The sequence below is a fragment of the Nanorana parkeri genome, unplaced genomic scaffold, assembly GCF_000935625.1.
Source record: "Nanorana parkeri isolate BGI_ZX_2015 unplaced genomic scaffold, ASM93562v1 scaffold671, whole genome shotgun sequence".
NCBI lineage: Eukaryota > Metazoa > Chordata > Amphibia > Anura > Dicroglossidae > Nanorana > Nanorana parkeri.
Window position 1 is genome coordinate 865,754 of NW_017306939.1, and position 11,411 is coordinate 877,164.

Below are 11,411 nucleotides of genomic sequence, written 5' to 3' on the forward strand. Positions count from 1 at the left end.
TCTCCTATGATCCTGTATTCCAAAAACTAACAGTCCTGAGGAAAAAGATACAGGAGGAAGTCCCAGCCCTGGAATCTCTTGCTTCAATCTTAGGTTAGAACGTGTAGCTGCACATCACCTGTGTTTAGTGTCTCTACGATTAAGCCCATTTGTGGAAGGATCCTGGAGGGGATTGTCCAAACAATATGGAAGAACACAATTGTGTGTGTGTGAACTGCTGCATGTACACGCTGTGTGACTGCATGTTCTTGATGTTGGCAAAGCATTCACTTTGTGTCCAACCCTTCATGATCAGCCATTACCCATTTGTTAGTGGAATTAGTTGAGGGGAGGCGATGGAGCAGAATCAGTCTGTGCATCTTGATTTAGAAGACACAAACTGCTTGGAGTTTGTGTAATTCTCCCACAATCCAAATACAGATGGGTAGGTTTAGGCCTCATTCACACTAGCCTACATGCTAAAATGCTCAGTTTTAGGGTACTGGCTAGTGTGAAGATACAGGTCTGGTGGGTGTGGTACATTGTCTTTTTTTTTTTTTTTTTCTTTTTTTGGGGTTTGTTTTTTTTTTTTAAAAAAAAATTTTTTTTTTTTTTTTTACTTTATTTGGAGTGTACACTCCATTCGGATCCCTGCACCTCAGCGCATGTATTGTGCAAACGGTGTGAAAGCATGTCTGCATTTTTTTTCCCATTGTGCTGTCAGTGGGGCACATTGTTTTGTACGTGCCCTAGCGTTGACTGGCATTGCTCAGTTGCTGAAAACCGCCAGTTACCGCTTATAGTGTGAACGAGCCCTAATTGGCAAAAACATTCATGTCTGTATAAAAAAAGAAAGCTGAGAACCACGTCAGTTCTATATAAATAAATACAAACAAATACATAATAATAGCAAGTCACGGTGACAGAGACGTTTTGTCTGTATGGTGCAAAATAAAACAGCGAAAGGTATTTCTTTTTTCCATAACAACCATTGAGAAATTGATAGAACAGTGGGAGTACCATGGGCCAGTTTAGCTCTTTTCTGCCGTCAAATTACATTTTTCCCAGGTACCGTTTCATATTTGTACGTGATGATCTTAAAGATTCCTCTCCTGGATTCTCACACTTCACGTCTGCCTGAGCAGAAGACGGAGGGAAATCGATAAATAAAATGGACTGTCAAGCAGATCAAATCTGAGCTATCCTCCGCGTAATACTTTCACCTCTTGTTCTCCCACAGGAGGCAGCTGTGCAGCCCGATTATCCTGCTTTTATTTGTTTCTTCTGAATCTGCCGGCTCTAGAACTGACCCTAGCTGTATGTCTACTCCATTCCATGACAACCAGCCATTTGGCGGGCATATCCAGTATCTTGAAGTGTCTCCTCTGCCCATTTATTCACCAGCTGTGCAGTTGACCCCTTTAGCACCTCAACAATCCCCAATTTATAAATATATGCTGATAATATCGTACCCAGCTGTACATTACACGGCAGCTGTGAGTAGGCCTGACCGGTAGATCCAAGAGGAATGTTAGCCGGGACTAAGGAGCAGCGATGTGGCTGAATTCCGGCCTAGTTACCACGTCCTTTCTGATACAGAAGTGTATGATTTTATTAGCAGCATGTCACCACTCAGGATACTGTGAGAGAAAATGAGTTTGCTTTTCTAATGGCTGAAAGAACATGTTGACGGCTTCGTTTTGTTAATAAAGTGCATGTTTAGCGCTGATATCTGGATGTGAATGGCTCGTCGAGTTCTGGGCAGCACTGAGTACCTGACAGGATCACGTTTTTATTGTTCCGTTTCGAGCCTCTGAATAGCGGAGAACGATGTGTTTCTTTACACTGTGCTCATGTTTTGGTGTTTCTCTTCTTGAGCATAATAGATTAACATTAGCATTTAAATTGCAAAATAAATATCGTCTTTATTGTGAATTTTCCATGTAGAATGGAGGAGGAACGTCACAGGTGTGGGATTTACATTTAGAAAAGTGGCTCCAGTTTTATTTGTTAGTGTTAAGTGGTGAATAGGGGAGCAGCTGATGTTGTTGCAAATTTGTAAAGTACTGCAAAAGAGAACTCCACTTTCATAAATAAAACCGATATAACGTCTAATTCCTAGATGAGGCAATTTTATTAAAATTAATATGATAAAAAATTCCATTTACTTTCATCTAATGTGTGGCAAGCTATGGTTTTCTATAACTGCCCAAAAAAGTAAAGCGTATTTCCACTTTTGCAACCAAATTGGGATAACATCGATTTTATGTTTCTTTATTCTGTTTGTTCCTATTCACATACCATAACCGAAAACATTTTTGTAATTGCCGGTACCAGATTTGAACACGGCCTGTTCTAACAAAGGGTTAAAGAGCTCAGGACTTGGGTGGTACATTGTATGGTAATTCCAAACAGTCTGTCCCCACTTTGTCCCTTTCCACTGTCACTGATAAATTGTTCGGAATAGCTTGCAATCTGCCCAAAAGACCTCCAAAGAAATAACTAGAAAGCTAACAAATATTTGTAAAACATGTGTGAATGCGTACATATAAAACAAAAATTTTGATGGGGGTTCTTAAATTTGAATGCAAAAATGGAAATACACCCTTCAGTTCTTTTTCCTTTTAACCATGGCAACATTACCCTGTGTACGGCACCTTCCAGGCTTTTCATTCCTCTGCTTATATGATGGACTTGCTTCTCCCAGAGGTCTGCAATGCAGCTTGAGGTGAAATTACAGTCATTCCTTGCAAAAAGAACTTTAGGTCTAGAGCTAAGATGACTTAAGGGACACTGGGGCTTCTTTTCCTATTATAACACTGGGACTGATCATGGGATTGCAGTGAGGGCAGGTACTCTTACCTAGCAGTCATTTCTAGAAAAAGGTCTAGATTAATATCCAGAGAAAGCAGGTAAGGATCTAAAAAGATTTGGAAATCTTCGCAATGTTGACGTGGAGGGAATTTTTTTTTTCTTTTAATGAGCATGAGTGCTGCTAATTGGACAGCAGTATGTGTGACTATGTAGTGTGGGACTGCTGGACATACACTGTTGCTTTTGCATGGAGCGGGGAGGAAGCCGACTTTTAGGACTGCTGCTGGAGAACAATAAAATAATGTATGACCTTTTAAAACTTATAGAAAGCAGAAATCACCAGCACTCGGCAAATATCTTTGATGTCCATTTAATTTAAACCAATCGTCAGTTGTCACATACAAAATAACGACATTTCGGGACTACACAGGATCCCTTCATCAGGGCGACAATGTAACATAATGTAAATGACGACGTTTCGGAACCGCACAGGATCCCTTCATCAGGGTGACAATATAACATTGTCGCCCTGATGAAGGGATCCTGTGCCGTCCTGAAACGTCGTTATTTTGTATGTGACAACTGAAGATTGGTCCGATTAAATGGACATCAAAGATATTTGCTGAGTGCTGGTGATTTCTGCTTTCTACTGTTTGTTGCACGGCACCATCCGTGATTGTCACTGCGAGCACCACTACAGGTATTTGGGCCGGGAGCGCTGTGAGGAGTGCAGAGGGACTTACTGTTTTCTACTTTTAAAACCTAATCGTTATTTTGTATGTGACAACTGAAGATTGGTCCGATTAAATGGACATCAAAGATATTTGCTGAGTGCTGGTGATTTCTGCTTTCTACTGTTTGTTGCACAGCACCATCCGTGATTGTCACTGCGAGTACCACTACAGGTATTTGGGCCGGGAGCGCTGTGAGGAGTGCAGAGGGACTTACTGCTTTCTACTTTTAAAACCTATGTTTTCCTGCACTGCTGTTCCTCTAGCTGATTTTTCTCAGACTACAAATGGGCTTTAAAGTGTGTTTCCACGTCTGCAGTGAAATTTGAGAACCCCCTACTATATGTTTGTTATGTGTTCCTATTCACACAGCGTACCTGAAAAAAAGGAAAAGTGTTTCTTTGGTGTTGGCCTTTGTGCAGATTTCAGGCTACTCTGAGCAGTTTGAAAGTGAATGTAGAGGGACAGACTGAGCTCTCTCGCTCTCTCTCATATTAACATACAATACTTCTAAGACTTTAACCCTGTGTTATGACAGAGTTTTCATATATAGTTCACAACTGATGTTTTTTTTTTAACTTACACAATGTGAATATGAACACATAACAAATATAAAGAAGGTGTTACTCCAATTTTCTTGCAAAAGTAGAAATACACTTTAAAACCCTTCCAGCCAGTGCAAATAATATGCTGGTCTTAAACTTAAAGTAGAATTAAAGTCTCTATTTTTTACATATATCTACAGCTAGGAAGCAGTAGATATATGCCACAACATTAAAAAAAAAGGTGTGAAATAGGTAATACTTGCCTGTGTATACGCTGCTCGCTCCCAGCTGCAGACCACATCTTCCCGATTGGCTGTGCAGGAGGAAGTGCAGTGCATATCACAGGAGGGGAGAGGAGGAGAGCTATAGTAAAAGTGAATGCACGCAGAGGAGAGTGTGCACGCAGGACAGACCGAGGGACACAGGAAGAAAGGAGGAGGAGTCTGTGCTGGATCAGAGAGCGGCACCAGCGCTGGACTGTTGGAAACTACTGGAAGGAAGATGATGTTCCGATCAAGAGGCATCACTTGAGGTAAGTCCTTCCAGCAGCATTGGGGAGGAAAAAATGGAGGGTTTAATGTCCCTATACATTGTTTTATTTGATATTGTGGTGCACGGAGCATTCAGAGTGCAGTAACCCAGAGAAACCAATTGGATTTCAGTTAACTGCACTTTGCTACTTTCAGTAATATACACAACATCTTAGATCCTGCAATAAATAATGGAGAAGATGAGAGAATGACTACAAATAAGAATTATTAGGTTTACCCAATACAGCTTTTTATATTTTCTTTTTAATCTTACAGAAATATAAATGATTGATCTCTCCGCTTTCTACCTTGCCTGTTCATCTTTTCCAAACATCTTGTACATTAACCTGAAGCAGAACTTTAAATATCAGTCTATGACACCATGACTCCATTCCTCTGTGTCTGCACTGACCTCTCCTTTTTAATAAAATATATCTTGCTGGAGACCGCTTTGTTTGCTCACAACCTTTTCAGACCCGTGTACTAGATTTCTAACAATAATGTTGACTTAAAGGTTACGCATACTTTTCAATAAACACCTCTCATCCACCTCATTAAAAATTTACATCCATATCTCTATAAAATCCATGACAAGTAAATGAATATTTTCTAAACGGAGTATTTACTGAAAGTATTTAAAGCACAGCAATGGTGGCACTGCGCACGCCAATAACAAATGCTTGATGTGTCTATATTTTCTATCTGTGGCATCATTTCCGTTTTGTCAATTTTCTGAGTTGTTGCCGTTTTTTCTTACATCACTTTGTGCTTTCTGGATCTGTTGTCACTTTTTTTCTTAAACTAGTTGATCTTTACATTAAAAAAACCTGTGCACAGAACATGCTAAGGAACCTCCACCTGACTGTCAATGCACTTTGTGAGCCTTGTACCTTTATAGAAGGAAAGTAGTGAACAACATCAAATTAATATTCTGCAGTGAGTTACATTGAACACTGAATTGCAATACTCCCAAGGTGCTTCGGTGCTTCTCTAATAATGCCCCTAATGCTGGGCACACACCTTACAACCATCGCAAGACTTTTGTCTTGCGATGATTGCAATGCTGAACGGGCAGTGTGCGCTTGCGCACACCGGCCCGTCCGGCTTTTATCTTACGAACATGCTACACACCCGCCGAACATCGTACGATGCTCGGCGGGTTTTCGAACATGTTCGTGAGTTAAAAGTCGTGCGACCTTACAGTAGTAGAGGTCGCACGGCTTCCACACACCTTACGATAATCGCACGAACGCGGGATTTCCTGCGATTATCGTACGATTATTGCAAGGTGTGTGGGGACCTTAACACAGTCACACACAGTAAGGTCAGTTCATGGAGGAAGCTAATTAAACTACGAGCATGTTTTAGGATTGTGTAATGAAAGCAGAGCACCCCCTAGGGGAAGCCACCCAAACACTCAGTGTGGATCAATACCTGGACCATCACATACAAAGCCAATAAGCCATGTGAATAGGTAAATGGAAAGCATTTATGAGAGTTTTTGTTGGGGGGAGGTGGGGGGTGTAATGGTGGAGTTCTCTTTTTGATAAATCCTCCTTCTTTTGGTTTCTTGTCTTTAAATCTAAAGCCAACAGGTTTTTTTATTTTAGCTTTGGATAGTATGAGGAAGTGCTGAAACTTCTGTCAGCTTTACACTGCAATGTGTCTCTCCGCTGGGGAGATAAAACACTTTTTGTTTTCACCGGGACAGAAAGTAAAAAGAACATAAAATATTCACAATGGAACAGAAGTAGAGGGAAATCTTGCATACACAACTCCTATGGGCTTAGTTATCTAAGAGGTGATCTGCCCTCACGCTGGAGAGATTTGTTTCTCACTTCCTCTGGTGTCTTCAGGACAGGAAATGAAGGGAAATCTCCCCAATGGGCCACAGACAGTAGAAAAGAACTAAAAAGGCTTTTAACAGTTGCAAACTCCATATTCAGAACTAAAAGTTATAACAACTTCCAATAGAGGAAAACAAATATGATTTGAAAATGAAATGCAGTCTTTTAAGAACTTTTCAGTAGATGACTAATATACGATATTGTTTGTTTTCATCCGCAGCTACTATTGAAAAGTCAGCTGGAAGCTCAGAAGCCGTGTCATTTGATGGAAAGACTTACCTAGAGTACCACAAAGTGACCAAAAAGTAAGTCAGTGCCATTTATAGCAGTCCCCCACCTACAAAATTGGTAGGTGTGCTTATAGGGCACGTGCAATAAGTAGCTTTCAGTGACAGAATTGCCATCATTCCACACACCAACCACATTTACACAGTCACTAAACAAGAGAGACAGTTCTTTAATACCGAGCCCTGAATATTGACTTTCCCTGCTGCTGTGCCCTCGGTCTGGCACATCTTCAGCCGCAGTCGTGGGTACAAATGGGCAAACTTATGAACTGGTGCTCCAACCAAATACATGAGGCGTACCAGTGGCTGCCGTAGACCTGCCGTGTCATCAGTAAAAGGCAGGGCTTCCCAGCAGAATTATGAAATGTTGTCCAATGTTCTAGGCAAGGCAGCGACATTATGACAGCCCTGCAGGTTTCATAAATCCACTCCAGTGTGTAGAAGGAGCTCCCGTGAGTCATACATTTTATTAAATCAGTCTTGTTTTATCTCTCCAGGAAATCAATAATTCAGGATACCCGTTATCCTGTTCTTCAGTCATTGATCATTGCTGTTGCTTCGTAGTGCCTGCCGTCGTGTGGCAATTAAATGGGCCATTAAAGGGAATATATATTGTTAAAAATATATACGCTATCTTGGCAAATGTCTGGATTTTACTGACAGTTGAAAGTAGAAGAAACACCTTTCTAAAATCACATGCAGCTTTTAACTGAAATGCCACCAAAGTAATTTGGAGACTCATTTTTTTCTGTTACTGAACTTCTAATATTGAACGTTGAGTGCTGATCCTTGTCATTATAGGGCGGTGCTGAAAATCTCTGCCTGCAGTGTTTTATATCATCTAGTTAACTTTTAAGTTAGTGAAAGTGATCATTTACCAGTGACACAATGTTTGCTTTCAAAGAGTAATACCTGTACCTTAAATATAAACATTCCATGTTCCTGCTGTCTTATGCTGGGACTATTAAGGGTCCTGGTGGTCCAGATTATGACCTCGATTTCACATGTGCGGCTGACTTTAATCATCCTCTGAAAAGTGAGATGTGTTGGATCACTTTTCAGAGGGTGGTTGACAGCCAGTTTGCAGGCATTGAGTAGGTGATACTGCCTCCTCCTGAATGCATTTGTTTTGCTCCCAAGGAGCCTTTTGGATTGCAATACCATGCTGCAACTAAGTGCCACGCGGTTGGCATGCAGTTGCAGCATGGTCCCATTGACTTCAAAGTTTGCGTTTGACAAGCAGCACCCCCTGCCAAATATGTCACTCTATATCAAATTTGCCACGGCATGTGTAAAAACCCGAGCAACTGCCATGTCAGGTTTTAGGTGGGTGGTTGGAGGGCAGTACAAATGTGGATCAACCATCTGATTTTACTGCTTTGGCTGCACATGTATCTGATATAGTTTACTGCAGCTAGAGGGCTTCCTAAGGAGCTACACCACAGAAAGGATCACTGACATTCCTTTAGGTGTGCAAGCTTTTTAGGCTTAGTAAAGGGACACCAAACTCAGGAAATAAATCTTCAAACTACATTCAAGTACACAAACTATTAACTAAAATGTCTCTTTGTGTATCACTCGGCTGTAGATCCTCAAATCACCTCTGAATTGGTGCTGACACTGTCCTTCCTTCTGGAGGGGGACTACTTTTGTTCCCCATGGTCCCTGTGTGTGTTGTAAAGCTGCCACCGCTCCAAGCTCGCTCTTGTGATGGACTACAATCGCAATACAAATTATTAAACTAAACATGAGATTGTAGTGTATTGAATGTACTTGAATGCATTTTTAAGATTTAACTCCTGAGTTTAGTGTCACTTTAAGGATTAGTTTGGGTGAGCAAGGAGGAAGGATGCAAGGGAAGCCTTCTTTATTGTAACTGAAGGATATTGCAGCCCCTGTCCTTATCCTATCCCTACATTTGATTTTGGACATGCTTCCAGACACTTTATAAACTGTTGGAATTGAATCAGGGTACAAGGAGACACATGTATTTGTCATCATAATGATGTACTTCAATCAATGGAATTTACTAGCAAGTGGTATGATGTTGTGAAGCAGGCCCGCCATGAAGATATTGTTTTACACTATGACTATCAGCATAAATAGATATAAAATGTGACAAATGTAAAAAATTTACATGGAGAAAAGAAGATCAGATCTCAACACCTGACTCAGCCATTTGCTGGGATTTACCCAGCCATACAAAAGTATTTGGCCTGACAGAAATGTCTCAGGTGGCCATATACAGATAACATAGCAGGTAGCTCCCTGAGCTCTGAGACCTGCATTCATATCCAACCGATAGTGACAGCGGCACACATAGCACTTGAATTCCCTCATCAGCTCTGTAGCAGGTGAGAAGGATTGCGTCAGCTTGTAGCAAGATTCTCCAAGAACAGTTGCTAAATCCCCCTGTGTGGCGAGTATGACCATCAGATATACCTGTTATCACCGCTGAGGTGGTCAGAAACAGCCTGAAACCTGCAAGCTCAAAATCAGGGAGCACCACACACACCTATGAAGTCATTAAATCAATGATCATGGTATTATCAGCTGTTTAGGTCACAGAAGCTTAATATGCCCAATTTCAAGCCATTTATAGGCACCTTCAGACAAAAATACAGTTGGTTCCACAAAGCCACTTTAAATAAATACCAGGCTTTGTTTAATAATTCCCTTTAATGTTCAAACAATTGTCAGTGTTTGTCAGATATGTCTGTCTGCTGTCTTATGTGTGTCCATGTTGTTTCCTTGTTTTCAAGCCAACTGACTAATGAGATACCTGAGTAAGTAAAGTGTCTTCCTCTGTCATCCATCACAGTCGGCACGCATTGATCTCATCAGTTGTACTTGACATTATACCCATTACATTGACATATTCTCAGACACCATTCACATACATCCCTTGCTATGCAGACATGATCACCTCTGACGTTGTACCTGCTAATATAGGGGGTCATTACTGCTGCTGCCATCAGCATGGTACATATTTGTACAGCGCCAGCCTTCCAATGCCTTCAGTGAAAGCTTTGTTTTTTCCAATCTCTTAAACCACAGGTCTCCTCAGACATTAACTGTGGTTCACAAAGGCAAAACAAAGGTTTCACAGCCTATTATAAATAATGGGCAGACCATTCACACAGAATCGTGCATCTTCAGTGTGTCCTTGTCTGTCTGAGTGCGCCATCTCTTAAAATTACCTTTGAATTTGAAGTGCTCCTAATACTTCTCAAGGAGAATATTAGCTTTATGAAAATCTATGGATAGGACAATTATCCAAGCTCTAATCTGCTGAATGAGCAGCGCTTCAATCAGTACAATAATAATATCCCATTAATGAGAGGAAGAAATCAAAGTTCCCAGTGATGAGTGATCAAACTCATAATATCTGCTGTGCTGGTCACAGGCTTGTATAATAAGGTAGGACAAATAGTAGTCCTAATAACAATGCACACAAACCCGACACATTTACCTTCACCAGTCTACAGCTATCAGAAAAATCAAAGAGAAGGTCTTTCTAATGGCGGTGAGGGTTTCTGCACTTTGCACATTGGTTTTTTTCCACTGTAGGATTCATTTACAGTTGGAGGTCTTAAGGCAACATCACAGAACCACTTTATTTTTTTACCCATATAACACTCAGGAGGGGCCCACAGGGGAATAAATAGAATGGACATTCAATAATACATGCCAATAATAAAAATTGAAATTGCTAAAAAAACAAAAAGGGGTTATCCACAAAAGGGTGAAGAGTTTGGAGAAGACAGGAGAAGAGAACAATCTAGGACAACATAGCTGATTTGGAAAAATCCTCCAATTCAGCTCTTTCCAGGTCAGCTACGTTGTCCCAGATTGTTCACTTCTCCTGCCTTCTCCAAACTCGTCACTCTTTTGTGAATAACCCTGAAAGTTATGCTCCCTTGAACATCCGACCCTGCTAGCTGCTAGACTGGTCCCTGCAGCCTCGCTCCTCCTCCACTGCAGCGGTGTAATGTCCTTTAGTGTCTTCATGTCTAATACATCGATGACTGAAGGATACGTAGACTGACAGAGCGGAGGGGGAGTAAGGCTGCAGAAACCGGTCTTGCAGCTGGGCAGGACTGAGGTTCAGGTGAGTATAACTGTTATTTTAGCTCCCTAGACAAAATGAGCACTTAATGCTTGCAGTATGGGGGTAGCCCCACTGCAAGGGTTAAGATTTCATATTCCTGGAGTTCATCATCATGCAGGCTTACTTGTGAAAGATTTATATTTGCCTCCTTTCTTAGACATGCTTTCTTTGTCAGAAAACAACGGTGAGGATGAGATGAGAGTCTCCTGAGGTCTTACATTTGCCCTGTTAAGTTAAAGAAGTCACATTGTTATCATACACTGCCTCCCAGCTCCTGAGAGTGCACAGCAGCATTTAAATCTGGTTTACATTCCTCTTCCCTACAAGGCAATGTTCATTTGGCATTATTATGTTCACTTGGAATCAGGGAGATAGTGTGTGTTATCAACATGAGAGCAGCTGGCAGACTTCACAGGGCCTCATCTTCAGAGGCGGCTTCAGGCAAAGTAAGTAAAGCTAAATAAGGAGGAACTACAGAAACACAACCTGCACAATCGTGAGCATTTTTATTCAGAAGTCATGAAAATGGCTCTCTATATATATATATATATATACAGTATATATATA

General features: G+C 41.1%; 1 protein-coding gene across 1 annotated transcript in view; it reads left to right on the top strand.

The window, feature by feature from the left end:
- Positions 1-11,411, top strand: part of AGRN (agrin) — a 430,880-nt gene that overhangs the window by 405,413 nt on the left and 14,056 nt on the right. The window contains exon 35 of the mRNA XM_018563524.1: positions 6,667-6,751. Within this exon, the coding sequence (XP_018419026.1) occupies positions 6,667-6,751 (85 nt within the window). The remainder of the gene's footprint in view (positions 1-6,666; positions 6,752-11,411) is intronic.